The 23692-nt window shown below is 38.2% G+C and overlaps 1 protein-coding gene across 1 annotated transcript in view; it reads right to left on the bottom strand.

Moving 5' to 3' along the window:
• The window catches only part of TOX (thymocyte selection associated high mobility group box), a 221756-nt gene that overhangs the window by 76399 nt on the left and 121665 nt on the right, over positions 1-23692 (bottom strand). Inside the window, exon 3 of the mRNA XM_005152522.4 lies at positions 14889-15131. Coding sequence (XP_005152579.1) covers positions 14889-15131 — 243 coding nt within the window. The remainder of the gene's footprint in view (positions 1-14888; positions 15132-23692) is intronic.

Here is a 23692-nt window from a genome sequence, read left to right as displayed (position 1 = left end):
CCTCTTGAGAAATATTTCCTTATACCAGCCAAGGGGGTGCCAGCATGAACACAATTTCATGATTAGGTTTGTATTTTGCAAATAAATAGTGAAGACATTATAAGGCAAGATAGAGTGCTCAGATACTTTCAATGATGGATAGCACTACAAAATTCTGAGATGGATTTGTTTCTATGGGTTCAACCTGCATTTCTGATCCTGATTATCTTCTCTTTCACACCTGTGTATATCAGGTGATGTGCTCTTAAAAAGAAGCTCCATTCAGTTAAGATTTGAATTTGTTTTTCCTTATTTTGTAAATTAGATTCAGGTTTGTATATAATTTATTTTAGGAAAAATATAATTAGCCTTGGAAAGAAACTGGTTACATATATTTATTTATTTATTCTATGTACCTTTTAACTTCACTTTCCTCTTTACATGTCTGGGCTTGTCATTGGAAACGCTGAGGGACAAGGAATATTTCAGTTCTCTTACTCAATCATTTACAGCACTCCCCTAACAGAGGCTGGTGACTTCAAACTCATCTTGAAGCTGCATGGGCAGTAATCCTGTGTTGTGCAGGAAGGACCAGTTGCAGAACTCCTACAGGCCTATCTATTTTGATGGTGGAAGGGAAGGAAAAAGTCAAACCTTTTACTTGTCCTACCAGTCGTGGCTGAGGAGTGATTTAAAATTTCCTTTGATAACCTGCTATATTTTTTTACATGGTTGCTAATTTCTGAGAATTTTGGCAATACAATTCTTTCATCACACTGCATATTAAGGTGAGAGTGATCATTTTCTGAGGAACATTTTGAAAGCCGCTCCTCAGGAAACTGATTTGGAGGAAAAAGAGCAGACAAGCAAAGAGAAGAAACTGATCGGGTTGCAGGATGGAGGTAGAGACTTTGTATCAATCTACTCTGAAGTGATCCTACTTATTGAATAGCACAAGGGAAAACACATCAGTAACAGAAAAAGTAGGAGAGAGTTAAGAGGTTCCAAATCAGGGATAATACAAAGTTAAAGTAAATGCATAAATATGTCAAACCAAATTATTTTTTCATTTTTTTCTTCTTCTCAAGTATTCATGCAACTCCACTTTACATTTTAAGAAAGCACACTTGAATTTGCTTTCCTCCTTTTTGAAAGTGTGCTTGACTTTTCTTTCCTACTCTTTTCTTCTCCTTCCCTCCTTATTCTTTCTTTTGCCTACTACTAGTGATAAGAAGTAACAACGGATGTTTTAAAACAACTTCTTGATTATTTTCCAGTAAGTAAAATGCTGCCTTTCCTCAAACTACTGATGTGTCCTCCAAAAACATCCAGCAAAGTAGAAGAGTGAGATAAAGGAGCAGCATTTTAGCTGTTTCACCCTTGTATATGTAATTTGCCAATGTAAATCACTCATTCTCTTTGCTCCAAACATTTGCTGCACACAGTTTCGTTAGTAAAGTATGCATGCACCTGAAGAATGGCTCAAAATTTGTGTCTCCTAATGATTCTTGTTCTTTTCTACTGCTTAGAGGATGGTGATCCCAGCAAGTACCTCCAGCCAGTATTCTGAAGGCAGAATACTCAACCACTTTTGAATTCATATTTTCCTACTTAGGTTATCAAAATTATGGGAACAAATAATGGACTTCCACATGGGAATGACAGATGTGGAAGCACAGCAGTCATGCTTCAAAGTCTTCCTGAAAAGCATTTTGTCACATTTCTCGGAATCACTTGATCACATCTATAGAAAGACTGTTGGAATAATGTCCTAAGCGCAGCAATATGATGACTGCTACCTATATCTTCCAAATTATGATCTCCCATTTAATAACGAATCAGACACAATTGTTGATGCTATCTACAATTTCTGAACTCAGAAAAACTATTCTTTGGTAGTTCCACATTTTCTCTGGTGCAAACCTGCTTTGGACAATGTCCTGCAGTTTTAATAAGGGTCAAAAATAATATAGGAATGAAAAATTAATATTTTAAGCATCACTGTGAATTAAAAAAGAGGATACTTAATATTATTCATCAAAGTAGGAGGAGAACAGAAAACTGAGACCTAAACACTTGAAGGTCACAGCCAATAACATTTCTGCAAATAGAAATGGGTTGCAGAAGCATCAAATGCAAATTACTGTTTGCTGGAGAATTTTAATAGAGTTCTACGTCACATTATAAAATGTTTAATTGTAACCCCATTTTAATAACACCATCTGATTAAATGAATAGACGCCTGCTGATTGCAATTACAATCTGTCAAACTGTGTATTTACTTACAGTTTGGTTTCCTAAAACCATAAGATCAAAAAAGGAAACTCTATTCAGCTTGTCAGCAAACTATAATTATTGTGTATCCTTCTGTCAGTTTCTGTATAAAACTTTTGGTTCTAAAATGGATCTAATTATAACTACATCAATGTTTTTATGAATGCATGCTTTCCCTTCTTTCCTCCTTCCATCAGTAAATTCTTTGTTTCAAACTCAGGAGGAAAAACTTCTATGTAACATTTGTTTCTCTATTTTACCTTTTCTATCCTAAGTTATTGTTGGAATACAGAAGATTCCATTCAATGTAAATATTATTTATAGCCGTGCACCTTCCTAGCACTGCACTCAAGCAAAGCCATGGGATTAGGACTGTATTGGTTTTTTTTTTTTTTGCTTTGGCATTAATGTCTTGAATATCAGCTGAGAAGCCTTTCCAAGTATATCATGTAGCTCATTTTCTATAAAGTCTATTTGTTGTAATTTATAACCTTTCACAAGAAACAATTTGCCAGACAAACAAGAAATGAGTCCAAATGTCTGAACACTAGTGTATGTATCAAACAGTTACAGAAATTACATCTCAAAGATCTATTAAATCATCCAGCCCATCTCCTAGCTAGTGCAGGTTTTTCCCGTACCTACATGTTCCAGTGCTTTAGCACTACCTGGCAGACTATCCAGATTCCATTACAGAGGTTTTTTTCCAACCTTCAGCCATTGCTTATTTTTATCCCATTACTTGCAGTGACACTCCTTAAGTATTATAAACATCTATTCCTTCAGCCTAACTTTCTAAGTAATGGATGATGATAAATAAATACAATCTTGAAAATATGCACATTAACAAATTCATAAAATAACACACTATAGCTGAACCTTCAAGAATTATTTTGCTCAGTGTAGGTTACGGGTTAATACAATCTGGATCATGATCACATGCTAATAAGATTTAGGAAAAGCTGATTATTTTTCTACTCTTTCTTAAATGCTCAAGTCAGCTGTGAACCAAAACAGCCTGAGTTAATATACATCCTCTTGATGATTTGTCCTAGCTGTTCCATCAACATCTACTACCTGTCGTTCATTCTTAGATAAATATGCATCTCATAAATACAAATATATACATATATAAGCACACTTTAAAAATAAAATAAAGACAACTGGAAAGAATAAATTATCTGCATTAACCTCCACTGATTCCTGGGCTTTATTTACATAACGAAGTAGGTGAATTTTTAAGGTTTCAGACCTCTACCCAGAGCCTGCCCAAAGAGTCTGTGCAGTTGGCATTAGAGGAATTCTCTAAAAAAGTGGGCTAGAAAAACATCTGAAAGAAAAGCATCTGACAGAAGTGACAAACATATGGAGTATCCTGGTTTTGGAGATGATCTTTTAAAGTCCTGCAGTGAACTAGATTAAGGGAGGGACCTTAGTATTCCTTCTGGACTAATTTCTGTTATTTGGTAAGTAACACAACATAAGGCTGCACTGGATCCAAGTGCAACAGGATCCAAGAGGTCAGGTTATTCATGTACTTCATTCCTGTAGTGCAGCTTTGCTATAGTGTCTTCAATTATATGGCAATCAAAACAATAAAAGTTGCTTCAAAGCAGCACATTAGGTGATATTTCTTCTCTTGAGTCTTGTTAAAGCCTGCACTAGTTTTCAAAAAGATATAAATAAAACCATTACAAGCTTATGACAGCAGAGTGTGGATCAGTATTGACAAACGCTTTCACTGACACACCCTTAATCTGATATAAACTAAAACCTAAATTTTCGCAATTTGTGAGCCAATTAACACATCTGCTGTAGGGCTATCTCTCTTTCTGCTGAAACCCTAAGAAAGCCCTTGCTAGAGTTGGACAGGATCAACGTTATGCTACAGAGCTCCTAAAACGCAGTTCATAGGCAGAACCACAAACAATGAAGTTAGTGCAACAACACCATCTACAATTTAAACTGCATAGTCCATGCTCCGGATAGAAAACTCTCCTTTTGTGTATTTTCCCTCCCTGCATTCAAGCAAGCCAGTGGCAATGAGAAGAAACATGCATGTTATGCAACTGGCCTTAAGACCTGGGATTCAGAGTCTGGTGCAGTGGAGCATCAAACTCTGTGGTTAGATGGATACTTCACTTCTTCTTAGATCTGACTGTATTTCAAGGGCAGGAAAAACAACCCTTGCATCTTCTCCATGGCTCTTAAATAAGGCTACTGTATCACCTCCAGGTTGCACAATACCTTGAAAGGTCTCAGCTATCATTATATGCAGTCACTTTAATGGCTTTATATTAGGTGTGTAACACGTGATGGTTAATTTCTGCCTTTATTATATTTGAGGACTTTCTGACAGTTCTGATGTTGAAAGTTGTCTCTTACCACATTGCTGACCACCTTTGTGTTTCATCAGACATGAAACCACCTCCTGGTAATACTTTCATTATTATGGGTCCCACAATGTAGAGTCATTCTCTTCCTCTCCCTTAAGATCTCTCTCTTTCAGCCTTTGAAAGCTTGAATTTGTATATTTTGAATTATATTTTATTGGGGTTTTAATAAAGTAAATGTATTTCTATTCTAGAATACAGCTCTTGACAGATATGCGGAACTGATATTGCAAATATCTATTCGTACTGTTATTAGTATATTACCTTCCTAGCTAGTTAGAGGCTACAAAGCACTTCAAGAAACAAAAAAGGTACTGCAGAAGATCAGAGTGCCACTAGCCCAGTTTTCGAATGCTGTGCTTAAATTCTTTTTCAAGAAAAATATAACTTCTGAAAGTTTTAACAGTGGTTATTTTACGCTGCATACTTTCTGTTGGGCAACTTAAGCTGCACTTAATATCCAGATCAGCACTAAGCCTATTGCACTAAACACTTTTTATGCTACTTCATAAGAAAGGGGAGTGTAATAAAATTCATTAAACTGAGATTCCACACTTGAGTATTAGGGCACATGTAGGAAACTGAAGCTTAGTTACTGAGTTAATCTCTGGAATTCTTTATGTGTGAATGGAAGTAATCTTAAAGTGTATTAGAAGGAAGTCCCATCTCTGAATAAAAAAGTATTGCATTCTCATCAAGGGCCTGATCCTGTAAATCCTCTGTGCAAAAGAGTTTTTTGATAAAGGAGCAGAACATCTAATTTCAAACGTGTTTTCAGTTTAAATCACTTTTGTAAGGATGAAGTGAAAGCACCTGTAGCCTGATATCACCACTGTCAGGAAGTGGATATTCTAAGATGGGATATGGAATGACCTCATCTTGTCATCAGTTAGCTATTCCATGTCTCACTTTAACAACTAGGCTATTTCCTCAATTAACTCAAATAGCAAAGGTTCCTATTATTAAAGTTACTGTCAGGCACTGCAACCTCACTCATAACCCATCATTTTTAGCAAAAAAAAATCTATGATGCAGCCATGTGCATAATTGTGCATGTTAATTAAATCTGTTGCATCTGCTGTCACTAATTTGGCTCTGTTTTCAGACTTTATTTAACATACAATATGGATCCACATTTTGGGGGGAAGGTGGGATGCTGCAGATACTACATCCTGTCTTTTACGTTCCCTTTCCAGCAGAGGGCTTCAGTGATTAATAATCTGATACATACATACATATATATGAAAAAAAAAATGGTGTGTATCCATGTGTTTATGTATACATGTACCCTGAGCACTGCAGTCTGCATCATCTCTAGGTCAGGCCAGGCACACAGTGCCACGTCCACTACCTGTAGTATCTCCTTTGTCTCTCTTCCTTCCCTTCAGGTTGGTTGAAATAGGAATGTTGGATGCACACTGATAATAGATAACAGAAACTGTAATGCCTTTGTTCACCTGATTTTAGACTGTAAAAGGGTTTATCTTTATGGCTTTTCTAACTGAAAGATATGCATGAGCATGCGTTAAAGGTGTTCCTTACTCCACAGTTCTTGCTGCCACTGTATACTTTATGTCCTTTTTTTTTGTGCAAATGTATCTAATGCATGAACATAAAATTAAGAACATTCATTTTAATATCTTTATTGTCCACATATAGAAGCAGCAGCTGGTAGAACATGCTATAGATGCAGTTCAAATATGTGTAAGTGAGGCTACAGAGATCCTAAGTTGCACACATGTGGATGAATTACAGCATTACACTAGCAGTAGAGGTTAAGGATTTACATGCTGTCCCCAGGGAATTCCAGCATGAGAAAGGGCATTTACATAGTGTGTCTGTACAGACTTTGTATAAATAAAGGGAGGAAAAAACAGAGGCAGGCATCAGTCTAAAATGAATCTTTGTGTTATTGAAAGGACCTGGAGAGCAGTAGATATCCTTACACTTTAAGAGTTAATTGCCTTGAGGAAGAATAAAGGGATAAAAATAAGGGATAAAAATCAGAAGTTATTTTCTTACTGATTGTTATTTCTCCAAATCTCAAAACATTATCAAGCAGAATGTTTTATTCCCTCCCTGCTGCACAAAGTCTGTAAACCCTTTAAAACAGATAAAAAACCCTGTGAGCCTATGAATTAGACCTTTAAAATGCCTTCAACCCAGAAAAATCAAAAAAGCCAAGAATGTGGGTTTTCTCTCCAAGTGAATTAAAAATTTGGCTAAGTAACTATGACTCTATATAGGGAAAACTAGACAATGAGAACTCACACTCTGTTCTAGCAGGTGACAATAGCATGAAGCTCTGGGTTGCTGGTATCCTAGCCTTCAGCAGTCATGCAGCACATCTTCACTTCCAGCATGCAAATAGCAGCTTGAGTTAAGATGGTGCATGCCATAGTGGCACGAGTTTCATCCACACAAAGTTATCTTTCTACTCCCTGAACAAGTTGAGATGAGATGATGAATGCAGTATGAATTCATGAAGGATGTGCAGTCTTCTCAACTGCTCTGGAATTTCAAGGAGTGAGAATAAATGCATTTAAATAATTAATCAGGTGGAAAGAGAGGCTACTCCACCTGATGCACAAAACTCTCTTTCATCTGCATTGTGGGCTTCTCCTTCCTTTTTGTCTTCACGAAAGCACCTTCACAGTTTCTTAGAAAGACACTTCACTTCTATTCCATCTACAGGCTTAAGATCACTAAGATATTTTTTTTTGCCAAAGACCGAGTCTTCAGAAACATTTCATTATTGTGCTTTTCTTGACAACTACATGCAATGTTAAAAGCAGCAGATTAAAGTCAACAATCTCTGCTGCTGAAACCCCTGAATTTCTGACATTTTCTGAGAGTTATTTTTTCTCTATTTGCATACTCTATTATCTGTTTTGTTTGACACTTGCAGCTATGATGCTGCTTATGCATTAATCACTCCTGTGGGTACTTCACATGTGAGGTGGTGTATAATCTACCACCCGCAACTGAAAGATTTCTCTCCATGCCACATTTATCATGTCTTAGCCTGTGCCTATCTGGTTAAAGTCTAAGAAACAATAATTAATACTGCCACACATACTCTTTCTTTTTTACTTACTTTTTTATGTAGCAAATAAATTCCTATCAGACAATGGGTCACTGCTGTGAAAAAAAAATCACCAGAGCATTTCCTATAGAAAACTGTTTTTAAAAATAAAATATGCCACCTTGTTTCTTTTTGAAATTATACTATAGTTGTTTTTCCTACTGTATTTGTGAAATATGTGAGCCACATGGAGTCTCAACAACCACAGTCAGAAAGCAGAATGCTGTATTGCCCAATTGACAATAAATCAACAGTTTCATTAGCAATTTTAAAAATGAGACCTGGAATTGTTCTAAAAAGAGTCCTGGTCATTTGTGTACAGATATTTTCCTGCAGTAATGATAAGTAAAGCAAGTATTTACTTGCTCTGCCTTTAAGGTAAGTTTTTAGTACTTACAGAAAGAAAGTATAGCTTTATCAGATACGTTAATAGCAGAAAAAAAGCTAAGTTCATGAAAAACACTACTCACAAATATTTTCACAGCAATTCTAGTCCTAGTTGACCTCAAGAAGGTGGGGTCCATTGAGAGCCTGTACCCACTCGGTACTTTCTTCCACTCTGCTGATTTTCTTTTGGGAGGGAAAAACTGTAGAGGGTGCTACTAGTGATATTTCCCCTACCATGTATGCATGGACTAATGCATACTACCAAGAGCCCCCAAGGGACAATGTGACTCACAGGAAGGTTCTGGTCCCTCCACTGTAGCTGGGAGGTCATTAGACCAGTCCCAGAGAAAGCACATCTTTCTGAGAGATGCCCCATCTTGATTTCAATGCTCGGGTACAGAGAAGCAGAGACCTCCCACAGTACATTATCTGAATGGCAAATCTCTATCACTGTTAAAAAATGCATGTTTTATTTCTGATCTGATTTCATACAGCTGCGATTTGTAGATATCACATGTTTTAATGCTTTTTGTAGCTCCATGAAGAGTCTTTTACTAGTAGACATGCAATATGCAGGTGTTTATAAAACCTTGATCAAGTTACATCTTACAGCTCCTCTGCATAACTTTTCTGTTGTCTTTCTGATGACAAAAGACTGGAGCAGACATTGAAAGTAAGGAAAGAAAGATAAACATGATGTTCCAGAGCCTTTGATGGAATAAATCATCATAATTCTACTGAAGACAATAAAGTTATGCTGACTGACATCAGCTGAAAGTTTGGCTGTGTATCCCTGTGCGTAAGCTGTTTAACAAAACATACACAAACTATTGTAACCCTTTGCCACACAAGGCTTATTTCAGTGAGAAAATCCAGCTTGTAAAATAGAGTGGGTTTTGTTTTGCTTTGTTTTCAAAAAAGAAAAGAAAGATATCCTGCAAGAATACAGAGTTGCTTAATAAAAAGAAAAAAACCCCACACTTTAACACAAGATGTTCCATGACCTTAGCTTTATGATTTGGTGGTTCTGATGGCAATAACTCACTGCAATAAAGTTTGGGGTAGCAGCAGGTCTGTGTAGCATAACAGTAAATTTTGATGTAAACCAAAGACCAGAGCCTGGTAATGAGGCACAAATGTGAAGTATTCACCAGAGACTAAAAGTATCTTCTACCATTAGCATGCAACTCAAGCTAGGAAAAAAGTATCCAAGCATGATTCAAATCTCAACAATTGGGTTAGAAGGGGCAAATCTTTTGTTTTATTATGAAAGTTATTCATCTTGTTCGTCAGAAATAAAATTTCTGTTTGACTCAGTAGTTTGCACTAACGCTTAAAGGTGCCAAAAAAATCACCCATATAGGTCAGCCTCAAGATGAGTCATGAATACTGAATTTAAACTAATATGTATGAAAGTACTAAACCAAAATCTCTTCAATACATCCGAGCTACAGCAACAACAATCTCCTCTGTTGGATTTATTAGGAACTGTACTATGAATAAGAAATACTAGCATCATTCTACCTGAGATGAAAAATGGAAAAAAACCCTAGCTGTCTGCCTTCTTCCTTGTTATACAGTGCCACATTTTGTTTAAGATATTACTCTCTCATGGGCTGCATATCTAAAAAATATAATTCATGAAAAAGTATAATGTAATTGTTCAGGCTTTGATGAATTGGGGCATAATGTTAAATAATTATTCATTGCCTTTATTCTTCTGTCAAAGTGTGAAAAAAGAAAAAAAAAGCTTTTTATTGCTTTTTTTTTAATATAAGGACATGGGCCTTTGTGACATGCATTTTATTTTAAACTAATGCTTCTATTATTCCCCATCTGAATAATTATACCTGACATCATCTACTCTTCCGTGTCCTAGAAGATCTTTAGCTCTAGTCCACTGTTACCTATTTTATGCATTACATGAAATAAAATACCTCAAGATTTTGAAAATATTTATTTTAAAAACAGCAATGAAATTGTCTGTAATCACATTTTCTGCTCTGCTTTGTAAGCAGCATTATTCAATATGCCAGTGGTCTTTTCCATAAGAGCAATGCATTAGAAATTCATGCTGCTCTAATACATCTGAATTCATTGATGTACTGCACTCCCTATAGACCTAAAGAAACATTTTTGCTTCAGTTTCATATGTCCTGCACATTACCTACTGATGTGGTGGTTGTCAAAACAGTTGTACAGTAGTCTTTGAATTCAAAGTGTGCCTTGACTGTATACTAAAAATGACAATAAACCTAAACATATACATTATGCTGGCTTTTGCTACCAGCACAAGTAGAGCATTTGGGAAATAAATCCCCTGATTTTATTGCCTTTTAACATCCTTTCCACTTTAAACTTCAAACCCCAGAATTCGAAGCATTTCAAGAAACTAGAGTCTCTTTTATTTCTTTCTTGTAAATTTTCTATAGTATACCATCATAAGCCACATTTTCAAAAAGATCGGCACAAGATTATAAATGAAAGCATTCCAAAAATAGGTGTTTTTTTTTCTCCTCTATGTGAAAACAGCACTGAGATTTTTAACCCTGGGTTTCTTCGAGGAAAAAGCAATCATCTACAGGATATATTAAAGAAGCTGTAGAGTCTATAATTTTGCTGATAAAAAGAACATGCAGTAAAACTCATTTTATAGAACACAACCAAAAGCATTTTTACAGATAAACACACATTCTCATTGGGATGGTATATACACTCATTTGTTTGCAAATGTTAGAAGGGTATTTCTTGTGGTCCTTGGAGTATTTCAGCAAAATTGATGAAGAGAAGTGTTGGCAGGTCAAGCCCCAACTGGAACTGAACCAAACCTACACAGTGCTAACTTCAACTGTAGTAAATCAGGAAGGGATCCCCATTCCATTATATAGAAACAAACATGCCTACAGGACCGGCACTACACTTTCTTTAAACAGCTCTATCTATACCTAATTGGATCCACTTAAGAAGCAGGAATAGAAGTCATATCTGTTTTGAAGGAGGACTTTAGAGAGCTCCCACATGTAGCTGACCATGCTGGGGCTGGACTGTGTCTTCAGGCCACTGTGTGTCACATTCTGCACAAATTCTGCAGACTTCTGAACCCCCAATATATAGATATAATGAGCGCCTAACAAAATCTGCATGTGACAACATGGTAAAAATTAGTGTGCATGTGTGCATATGTCTGTATGTCACCTAAGCAGAAAACAGGAATACAGAAACATAGAAGCCAATGTATGAACTGATAGCAGTATAATAAGAAATAGAAATTTTAGTGTTTGGGGTTTTTGTTGAGTTTTGGTTTTATTTGGCTTTTTTTTAAGTAGCAGAGTGCAAATAGGAAGTCAAATCAATCAATATAAACTTCAAAGAAGGCTAATTCTGAATTTAGGCATCAAACACAGTAAATGGCAACAGGAAATTTTCGTCTCCCAGCATTGTAAAATTTCTCAGAAAGAATTCCCACAGTGTAAAAAATCTGTAAGAAGCTGATCCCTAATAAGAATTCACTGAGCTGGTAGTGGGCTCTTATTGTGTGTTTAAGCACTTCCACAGAAGAGAATTCTTACAGAGCTTGGGGCAAATCCTGCAATCCTTACTCAAAGGGATTTCATCGGCAGCTTGCAGGGAGAGCTGCACAGTATGAAACCAGGACCTCTAATGGGGGGAGATTTGAAGGGGTTTTAGGAGGGGTGCATCCTCAATTTTCAATCTGTCAAAAATCACAGAAATCCTCATCTGAAAACACCTGGTATTTGAGATAAAAGAAAAATGCTATACTTGCTGTACAAACTATTTTCCTACTTGGCTTCTGAGCAAATGTGTTTCCTTTCTCTCATTTGGCTAGCATTAATTAATGCTTTTTCTATAGAAACACAAGCTGAAAACCATTCACAACACTGACAAAAAGGAAGGTATTATCGCTAAAATACCAACATAGGTTAAAACTAGCTAAAAGGAAGGATGGTGAAAGTAATAAAGGAAAAAAAAAAACAAACCCAAAGACCAAACTCAATCGGAGACATATTGCATTGCAGCTGAAATTGTCCCAGTATAAGTAAAATTTGCTGAAGATGTGAAATTAATTAAGGATAGAGAACAGCCAACAGATTCACTTCTAAGAATAATTTTTCTCAAAATATTCATTACTTCCTTGAAAAATGAAGTGAGATACATGGTTTCCAAATACACTAAGCGGTACTTGATATACCAGAAATTATATAGCACCAAGGGTTTAGATAGATTGGCAAAACTTATACATTATTTTCTATGTGAGGCAATATAAAAGTGATTTAGGTGAGTACTTGTTAAATGGATCAGAGTTTGATGATACAGTAAAAAAGAAACTTCAAGATGAGTAATAGCAAGAGAAAAGAGTCATATTGAAATAAAAATGTAAAAGGCTCTAGGTTATAAAGAAGAGCTTCAAAGCTACACAAAGAATGTTAACTCCACAAAACCCTCTGTCTGCCTTCATCAATGGAAAGCCAAAAGGACAATGAATCCATTCTATTCACTGAAGAAGTCAGTGAATTCACTGAAGAGTTAAGTTAAATTATCTCCCACAAGTTAATTTCTCTCAAGTTACCAAATTCAAATTAGAGGAACTATACTGCCAAAGTGTTTAAACCGTACAAAATCACTGTGTTAACATCCTACCAGTTGTGCTAACAGGAGGTGTAGCTTAATCCCCTTGACATTCAAGTCAGCTTGAGTTAAAAGTACTGCTAGTTAAGAGGCCCTCTTGTGAGCAAAGGGCATCCAAGCTAGCCCATGATGCTTCAAGGATCATGCTTTATTTATTGAACAAACCCTCAGAAATTACTGTTAAAACTTAGCATATATTTTTTTGACATATGATTGTAATTTTTTTTCTGAACTTCACTAACTCCCAAAGCAAAATTGCCTAGTTATATCACTCAGCTTTTTTGTATTTGCCCTCAATGCAATAATTCACTGTGATGATCTACAAACTCTAAAGGCCCTTTGTTCAGAGCTTGCTGCAAGAGGTTAATGTGGAACATCAGAGATTAAAAGAATGCATAGTTTTGAGCCATAGCCATGGCTCAAAAGAGGTCAATTCAATGAAATACTGCTTATCTTGACTGGAGTGCCAAGTGTTTCACTTACTTTTTCAAGTCCTTTCATAGCTCTGATTCTCGGAATCCCACATAAGATTTAGTTCATGCCCTTTTACATATGCCATCAGCTTTGCAGAAATGCAAGCAAAACTCAAAACATTTCCATGAAGTATATATGATATATATATATTACATATATGAAGTACATGTAATATATATATCATATATATTAAGCATATATGATGTATATGTATCCTTACAAAAATCTGCCTACTCCCATTATTAAACACAACCCTGGGGTCAGATTCTGACCTCAAGCACAATGTGTGCAACATCCTTGTAAATCAGTAACTAAGCAGCACCTAAGAAGCCAAGACTAGCCCCCCCCTGCAGTACAGCTTGTTGGACATCCTTAGAGGGAACATGAAGCTCCTTGAAATCAAGGCAGCTTTATTTTAATTAATTGATTAAATTAATTTAATTAATTTAGCTTCATTAACTGCCATGTGACAAGGCAGATTTTCCTTGTAAACTAACTGGTTTTCCAGCCATTGCAGCCCCTGGCTCTGGGGCTGTTAGTTTGAGGGGCTGATTGGGTGCTAAGCCTAGATTGCTCAGCCCCCAAGCTCTGTATGCTGCCTCAGATCCCAGGTTCCCAGGGCTCATCTGGGGTGTTTTTGGTAATGTGATGGGGATCTAGCAAGCTGGAAACCTAAACAGCCTCATTCCCTAAGTGCAGAGCATCCCAGCTGGGACACAGTGCCCTAAACTTCTAATTCTTCTGTGAGAAGGCCAGACCCTTGAATCTCTAGGAATAGCATATCCTTAACTTCAGCTGCCCAGATCTGCAGTTCCTGGGCAGTTCATTTAGCAGAATGCCTTAAGTCCAGTGAGCCCCAAACAATGCCAGGCCCCACCCTCTTCCATGGGATTTTTAACTCCTTGGATTAGAATTGCACATTGATGTGAAATAATCTTGTCTGGAGCTTCTATGCCAGAAGTATACTAATTATTTGTAGAGCCCACTTGAAAATGTAACATGTAAAGTAGCTCTGCAGTTGTTGCAAGCAATTTAACATTCAAAGAAGTGATTTATAATATCAGGCTTCCCAAGATTATGACCATAATGACTATCTGACAGCCTTCATAAGCAAATCGTCCAGTCATTTCAATTGGATTCTGGCTGGCTAAGGACCGGGAACTGTAAAAAGGCTATAAGATTTGGCCTAGAATCAGAAATAACATTTGCTGTTTTCCAAACGTGCGGTAAACAAGAAAGTAGATATTAAATTTTTGTACAGCTCTCAGCACATGCAAATGAGAATGGAAAGAGCCTCGTCAGACAAACACAGAACAACAGCCATCTGGATCCAAATCCTGCTCCAGCAGAAGTCAAAGCCTTGAGCCTCCTTTTGTCATTATTTACATCCATGCAAAGCGGGAGTAATTCTGCTCAAGGCGGTGGGTAACATCCTGGCTCTGAGGAAGCTGTCTGTAAAAGCCCCAGTGCCTCCACAGGTGGGGGAGGCTTTGACATAGGGAGTGTGATGTGAAACCCAGAGTCAGGCCAGCTCACTCCGTGACTTGTGTGGTGCAGGAGCTGGCCTCTTGGAGGATTTCAAACAGGTCTGTATGTGCATGATTTCACAACTTAAAGCAGAAGAGAAGGGAAAGATTGAAAATGCTTACCACAGAGAGGGAATTAGAAAGCAGGGTTCCATCTTGGCCAAGCATGTTGGAAACTGTAATTTCAGGTAGATCCATGTTTTGTGGGTGGAATGGAAGGAGGCCATTGTGGTTCATAGGATGACACAGAGAGTGGTACCCAGACTCTATCTCATTCAAGTGCACCAGGGAGTGGTCAGGCAATGATGGAGGAGTTATAGGAGGTATGTTAAAATCTTCACTTTCAAGACTTGGGCCAGGAAAAGACTGGAAAATAAAACACCAAACAGAAAGTGCTATGAAAGCCATATGGATACTGGTCAAGAATAATAATGTAAGTCACGCAAAACAAACAAAAAGAGCCCAACTCACATACTTCTAAGCAGGAGCTTCAGTTTAACAAAGAGAATATTTTAAACACCCATATATTATAACAGCGGAGGTTCACCATTATGTATGAAAGAAAAACTGCCTCTAAAGCATAAGTATCTCTGATACTTTCACAGCTTCCATTAGAAAGACTTTTTTTTAAAGAAGCTGAATTCAAACAGATTTCAAGGGTCCCATTAAAATTTTCCAAGTGTTCATCTAGCTGAATACCTTTTTCATGGGAATTGTGGAAAAAAGAATGCAATTTATAAAATTAACATCAGCTCAAAATGATTCACAAGGCTCCCTGTTACTCAGATCAAGAGTTATTTTGTGAAGAAGAAAGATACTGCTTTTAAGCTTACAGGAGAGCCATGCATTTGTTCTGTTCAAAGAAAGACAAATAAATACAAAACCAGTACATTCTTTACATGAATATACTTTGTGTTTATAAAAATACATTCACGGTGTCTCAAAATTGCTGATTTTTCCTTTTGTAATCCATAAACTCAACAATACATACATTTTGTCAGTCATCTAAATGAGTTACTCTACAAAGCAACTGTTTAGTCTTTTGTTGCCCACTGCCATTTAAGTCACCCAACCCAATCTGTTTCAAGGAAAAGCCACAGGCAAAGTCAAAGTAATGCATCAAGGTGGATAATTGCTATTATTTATCTGTATTCTTCATACAGCAGGTAGGCTTATTTTGAGGATAAGGGTGGGTATGCCTGTGTTTCTCAGAGGGAAAAGGTGAGCAGCATTAGATACATGATCCAAATCAAGAGTTAAAGGGATCGTTTGCAGTGGTTCAGCCTGAAAGCCTGTTCTGCTTTTCTGAGAACAGCCACAGTTTTCATCTCCTTTTCAAGCAATCAGTCTTTGCACATCCCACACCCCTAGTCATGAGGTTCATAGCACAGTGATTACTTCCACCCTTCCTGCCCCTCTGCAGCAACACAGTCCTGCTCTGAGTGCTGCTTTTGTTAATTCTGGAAATGCAAGGATTTAAATACATTCTCTCCTGCAAAGTATTTCAGGAAAGACAAAAATGAGGGCACAATTTCAAAGAGCAGCTATCAGAAGAAAATGTTTTCCCCAGTGTGAATTTGCAAACGGAGGACAGTACGCTGTATGAATTCATGCAGAAGGGTAAAGGAAGAATCAATGCCCAATTACAAACAAAAGGATTTTTCATTAGTCATCATAGTAATACTGAGGTGCCTGAGGTTATTCTTTACAAATATAGATATAGAAACTTAAATCAGACCAACAACAGTGTTACATGTTTTCTGTGAGCTGCTGAACACAGAAGAACCTGCTCTAGTGGACATTGCCATGATTTTGGTTGTTCGCTTTGCCTCTTTCCCAACAAGGAATACATCTCTGTTACCAAATATCTTACTATGAAATACAACAGGAAGGCTAGACTGCCAACCCCAAAGAAAAATCCCAAAGAATAAAAACAGAAGAGGGAGAGGAAAGGGTTTGGCAGTGCTATCATCATCCTTCTGTGTGAAGACTTTGATTATGTCCATGCTTTCCAGATGTGTTTCTTACCCCTGGTACAGGAGTTTGCTCTCCCCTTGCCTCTCCCCTCTCTTTAATGGGAAGTAGGTGTGAGTCTGCTCCCATTTGTAAGTTATATTTGCCCTGCTTTTAGAAGCCCCAATGCAGCCATCAGTGGAGACATCTCCAAGGAATGAAATACAGTAAAAATAGACCCTCATTAAACTGGGAGAAAATTTATACATGGAAAAGATAACATGTCATATTTACTTAACCATACTGTATAAACTGTGCAAAAACAAATCAAAAATTATGGACACTGTACATCCTAAAAATTTGCTCATTACTATTAAATTGATGATCAAATGAAAGGTGGCTTAAAGTGAGGTCTATATTGGGTTTGCTTGGCAATGATTGGGTAGTGGGAGGCACTACAGGGGTGGCTTCTAAGTTTCCCCTATGCCTGACAGAGCTGATGACAGCCAGCTACAGGATGGACCCGTCGCTGGAAAAAGGGCCTGCTCAGCAGCAGCAGTGGTAGTGCCTCTGGGATAATATATTTAAGAAGGGGGAAAAGGCACTGTGCAGGAGAAACTGCAGTTGGAGAGAGGGCAGAGAATATGTGAAACAGCCCTGCAGACACCAAGGTCAGTGAAGAAGCAGGGGAGGAGGCATAGGCATTCCAGGTGCCAGAGCAGAGATTGCCCTGCAGCCCGTGGTGAAGACCATGGTGAGGCAGACTGTTCGCTGAAGACCATGGAGGTCCATGGTGGAGCAGATACCAACCCTGCAGCCCATGGAGGTCCCCATGCCAGGGCAGGGGGATGCCCAAAGGAGGTTGTGACACCATGGGATGCTCATGCTGCAGTGGGCTCCTGGAAGGACCTATGGCCCCGTGGAGAGAAGAACCTGCACTGGAGCAGGTTTGCTGCAGGACTTGTGACCTTACAGGGAACCCATGCTGGAGCAGTCTGTTTCTGAAGGATTGCACCCCATGAAAGGGACCTGCACTGAAGCAGCCCATGAAGAACATAAGGGACTTCAACTTACATTTGCTACTACATGAAAGTATTCCTAAACCAAATATTGACAGCCTGGGTGTGCCTACACCATTAATATTGCAGGCATTCAGCAAATCTGTTTATTTTTGCACCCTTTTTGCATGCCATATGTGAATAGTCCAGGTTTTACTTCATTTAGACTTGATTTGCTCTGTTTCAAATGTGTCTTTAATTAGTAACACTTCAGAAGTTGTGGAAGCAATTGAACTGCCATTTGGACATTTTCTTCACTTATGCAAAAGGAAGTAAAACACTGGTGGCATAAAACTCCACAACCCACATTGCATCATTTGTAACTATATAATAATGTCATATATTACATGGGCTAAGCATTTTAAATAGATGGTTTCTCTCTGATTATTTAACAATAAAAAACACACCATGGTTATTGCTTGTAAACCAGCCAGAGTGCATCTAGTCCCACATCATCTATCGTACCACTGTCCACTACACTTAGATAAGTTTCTTAAAGTAGTAGGACTAGCATAGCAAATGCAATAATAACACACTAAACCAACATATAATTCAAGCACATGTGCTTCTTAAAATGATGGGGTTTTTTTAAGACATAGACCACTTCAATAAAGCTAGGCAGCATCCAAGCCACATGCTAATGGTAAGGACATATCATAGAATCATAGAATCATAGAATAGTTAGGGTTGGAAAGGACCTTAAGATCATCTAGTTCCAACCCCCCTGCAATGGGCAGGGACACCTCACACTAAACCATATCACCCAAGGCTTCATGAAAGCACCTGCAGAGCACCCCATTTTACTTAACATTTTCAGCCAGTTTGGTATTTCCATACTCAGTATGTGTGTGTGTAACACATACATATATAACTTCCTCAGGGAAGTTACTTCAGCAGTGATGTGATAGTATTTCTGTTTGCATTGTCCAAAGCACAGGTTAGGTGATTGTAATGACTTGGCACACTGGTACATCAGAAACCAAAAGTCCTACATACATTTGCAGCAAACCCAACATATCCCAGAAACAAGTCTGTTACAACTGTACATGGAGGGAACAAGTGAGGAACAAAATATAATATGCTTGTCCTGCCAATAGCAGCTACAAACTTCAAACACCCACTCCTACTTTCTTTCCACCTCTCCCCTTGCCATTGGGAAAGCCTTCTTGAGAAACCATCTATAGTCCTCTTGATGCAACTGAACCAGTGCTGGCAATGAGCTTTCCTAGAACATCATATGGTTACCTTCTTCCCTCAAAGGACATTTAAGGGAACTCCAGCACAAGGCCAGGCTTGAGGGTTTCCCTGCAGCAACAACTCCCACTCCCAGGCCAGTCATAATCCTGTCCTGATCTTTGGGCTTTCTTAGAGCACTTCTTCTTCCAACCCAAGCCATTTACCTGGAATTTCAAATAAAAGCAGCTATCTACCATCAAAAGCATTAGGGAAGGCTACAGTTCGTGTATCAAATTACAATTCATAAGTACAGCTTATAAGTATTAATAATAAATGATGGCCTGTAGCTTCAGCTCTATTAGTCTTTTTTGGGGGGTGGACAGAAAGGTTAAGGTGTTTTCCCTCTCCGCCTTCAAGGGTTTTTACTTGATAGTTAGCTTTATTATCAGCACAACTTTCTCTGTGCAGAAAGACAGAGAATAGCTCCTTTTCATTCTACTGGTCACAGAAATACTATCAAGCTCGCCTTTTCACTTTTGAAGCAAAAAAGAGTAGCAATAAATGCTTTATTTACTTTACCACAAAGCTGCTAGGAACTTTGCCAGTGGCTTCACTTTCGTCTCATGACTGTGGGAGTGGATGAGGTGTTTATCAGCTCTCCAGTTTAGGGTAAATTCCTGGACCTTTATTACATTCCAGAGAGAAAGCCCTCTGCAAAGTAAAGCCATTAAACCCACTGCATAGCACTGAAGAGACACAGGGTTTAATTTTACTTTATTATAAAGAGGATTTCCATTACCCCTGTATTTATTGTAAACAGATTCCAATATATTTAAGATGAAAGCTACACAGTGGGAATCTTAGAATGAACATTCTTCAATTTGAGCTATTTACAGATAAACACTATGAAGAAGAGTTTTGAATCAAGGATCTTTTCAAATCTAAAGGAAGATATTCTATGTTTCTGGTTAAGTATTTGTGACATTTCTGCCTCAAATGATTGAAACTTCATAAAGCAGATGATCTTTGATATGCCCACTCTGAGTTCAAGAGAACTTATTATCTACGCCACCTGAGCCTATAATTTTAGGAAGAAAGCTTGACAAAATAAAATTATATGAACACTTAATTCTGATTCACTGTCCAACTCAAGTCCCAGCTTTTGTTTCTGAGCAATGACATCGTTAGTCACCTTCAATTAATTTTTTATGCCACTTAGCTTAGCCAAATCTAGCAACATGCTATAGAAGGAGGGCAAAACTGGGGGGGAGGTGAGTCAAATGTCAGTTCTTTACTTTAGCCACATGAAACTCAAATGTGGGATAAGCATCCTGCGGTGCTAATGAAACACACACAAATCTAGTATTCCTTTTTGAGGAGCCCAAATACTCATTACTGGGAAAATAAGGGAAATGCTTTCACAACCTGCTGCATAGGAACTAAGGAAAAGAGAGTAAGGAGAAAGAAGTAAATAAAAATAAAGCCCCTCTGCTTAAGTACTTGTCGTGGTTTAAGCCCAGCTTAAGCCCAGCCGGTAACTCAGAACCATACAGGTTCTCTCTCACTCCCGCGCTTCTTCCTCTCCCTGCTCTCAGAAGGATGGGGAGGAGAATCAAAAGAATGTAACTCCCACGGGCTGAGATAAGAACAGCCCAGTAACTATGGTGTAACACAAACCACTACTGCTACCACCAATAATAATTATGGTAAGGAAAATAACAATTCAACCACTAACCACCTGCCAACCGATATCCAGCCCGATCCGAGCAGTTATCTAACCCTTTCAGGTAACTGCCCCTAGTTTTACATCCTGGGCATTACGTGCTGTGGTATGGAATACCTCTTTGATCAGTTTGGGTCAGGTGTCCTGTCTCTGCTTCCTCCTGACTTCACCTCCTCCCTGGCAGAGCACGAGACTCAGAAAGTCCTTGGTCAGAGTAAACATGACTTAGCAACAACTAAAAACATCAGTTATCAGCATCGTTCCCAGGCTGAAAGTCAAAACCACAGCACTGCACCAGCTACTAAGAAGGAGAAAAATGACTGCTACTGCTGACCCCAGGACAGTATTCTACAGTGATGACTCCATGTTGGTCAGCAAAACCTACTATTTTTTCAAAATAATTTTAATAGAACTTAAAAAAGTAACCATAGAATGGAAACCAAAGGTGATACCTCAAACAGACTGACCACAAGAGGCAGCAAGCTTTCAAACATCCATTGTAAATTCCTCTGGAAAAAGCAGAACCATTACTATAGCACAGAAGACAACATACATTAAGTAAATCTAATTCGTGTGCTCAGTCACCCTGCATATGCTCAACAGAATCCGGTATGAACAACAGTTCCTTAAAAATTGGGAATTTGCCTATAGATATTTAATTTAAATGAAATGACTGGCATTGCCAACTATGTAGAGCGCATCTTAATTTTTCATTTGCACCAAGGCCCCTGGATCTGAACTGTGGAAAGATGCCAGTTTTTAAAAGATAGATGCTTCAGGCTGTCTGCTCTTCTATTATTGAACATGTTGTTGCATAACTGAAATACTTACGAATTGAGAGTAAAGTAAAAACAATAAGCTCATTAGAAGAGGAAAAACCACAATGTACTTTATGCACATTTGAGAGTTAGGATAACATATGTGACAGCAGATACTTCTAGGAGTTCTAATAGGATCAACCTTATCTCTAATTTCTAAACAGAGGACCTTCAGAAGCAAGTGTTTTTCAGCTTCTTTTGTCTCTGCATGAACAAGGCTTGATAGCTTGAGACTATAATGCATTACTGTGGAAACCTTCGGTCTGTTACATAAATCATCTTAACACTCAGCAAGAATTGTCCAACAGTGCCATTGATATGTTCAAGTCAATGATCCTGCAAACAATTTTTTTTGTGTTTCTTCATATGGTAGACAACAGCAATAAATCACATTCATTTAAAACCACACAATATACTAATTTATCATGCAATAGCTATCAAAACTATATTACAGGGGAAGGTATAACTTTTTTCTCTTGTGTTAATCAATTTCTCTAATTTACATTAGGTAAAGGGCAAAGCCTCAAGCAAAATATTAATTTTCCAGTACCAGATGAATTCTATTTATAAGAAGGAGAATGTGCTGACAATGATATTATTGATTTAAAACAATCACATATTCAAAGTTAACAGAATTACATAAAACAGTAGGCCTTTTTCAAGATTCCATTCTTGACAGTCTTTTCGTTAATTACATTTATTTTAAACATATATTATAGAGGTTCACTGGGATACGTGTTTTCAATGAAGTTTGAAAACTGAAACACATTTTAAAGATTACAATAAATAGAAGCACAAAAAAAGTAAAAAAAAAAAAAAAGAAAGATTATGAGATCTGAGCTCTGCAAAATCCAATAATGTAATCGAAGCATTTAAACTTCCCTTCGGACAAAGACCCAGATGTGTGACCCATCCTGTCTTGGGCTGCATCCAAAGGAGCCAGGCCAGTAGGTCAATGGATGTGATTATCCCCCTCTACCTTGCTCTGGTGAGACTCTACCTGGAGTACTGTGTCCAGTCCTGGAGTCCTCAGTACAGGAAAGACATGGACCTGTTGGAGAGGGTCCAGAGGAGGAACACAAAAAAGATCAGAGGGATGGAGCACCTCTCCTAGGAGAAAAGGCTGAGAGAGTTGGGATTGCTCAGCCTGGAGAAGAGTCTGGAGAGACTTTATTGCAGCCTTTCAGTTCTTAAAAGGGGCCTATAAGAAAGATGGGCAGAGACTTCTTAGCGAGGCCTGTAGAAACAGGAAGGGGGGTAATGGTTTTAAACGCAGAGAGGGGGATTCAGGCTGGATGTGAGAAAAATATTCTTTACAATGAGGATGGTAAAACACCATCACAGGTTGCCCAGAGAGGTGGTGGATTCACTGTCCCTGGAAACATGCAAAGCCAGGCTGGATGTGTTTCTGGGCAGCCTGATCTAGTTGAAGATGTCCCTGCTCATTGGGGGGGGGTGGGGGGGGTGGGGAGGGGGAGGCTATGTGGACTAAATGAGCTTTGAAGGTCCCTTCCAACCCAAACTATTTTATGATTGTTCCTTTCCTATTTAGAAAGTTTGAGTAAATTTATACAAGTGCAAGTCTTTTTTAGAATGACTGATCAACCAGAAAAGCAATTCCTTTGGAATACCCAAGAGCCTTAGTCGCACACTGGGCATTCTTAGACCTCCAATCCGGAGTCTTGCCCTGATCACCTGCACCACCCTCTCACTCTCCTTAATGTGCCCCCAGCAGGGACCCAAGGTAGTCGTTGTTCAGTCATTGCTCAACATCCTTTCCACTGTTCTGTTGTGAAAGGAAATGCACTTGTTCCCCCCCAGTGTGTGACAGTCCCTAATAGTGCAACCTCCAAAGAGCAGCACTGGGAGTGTTTTAGCAGGACCCTTGCATAAACACAGCTCCTCCTTGTCCAGTGTTTTGGTGATCCTGAAAGGAAAGGGAGACTTTCACCACATATTTTTCTAGGTACTACCTCCTAAAAACAAGTAGAGCAGCTCTCTCCACTTCCAGCTACTGTTTCAGGCTGTCTACGAAGCAGGAAAAAAGAGACAAGAATATTCACAAAATTTTCTTTGCAACAATGGGAAGAAATTATTATTATCATCAGAATCTTTTAATGAAAGCTAAGATTCTTAAGGTAACTTGAGGCCCTATTTAACAGGTTTTGGTTCATTCTATACCACAGACTTTATCCCCTA

This window comes from Melopsittacus undulatus, chromosome 1 (genome assembly GCF_012275295.1).
Source record: "Melopsittacus undulatus isolate bMelUnd1 chromosome 1, bMelUnd1.mat.Z, whole genome shotgun sequence".
NCBI classification, from domain to species: domain Eukaryota; kingdom Metazoa; phylum Chordata; class Aves; order Psittaciformes; family Psittaculidae; genus Melopsittacus; species Melopsittacus undulatus.
This window is presented reverse-complemented; position numbering and strand designations above follow the sequence as displayed.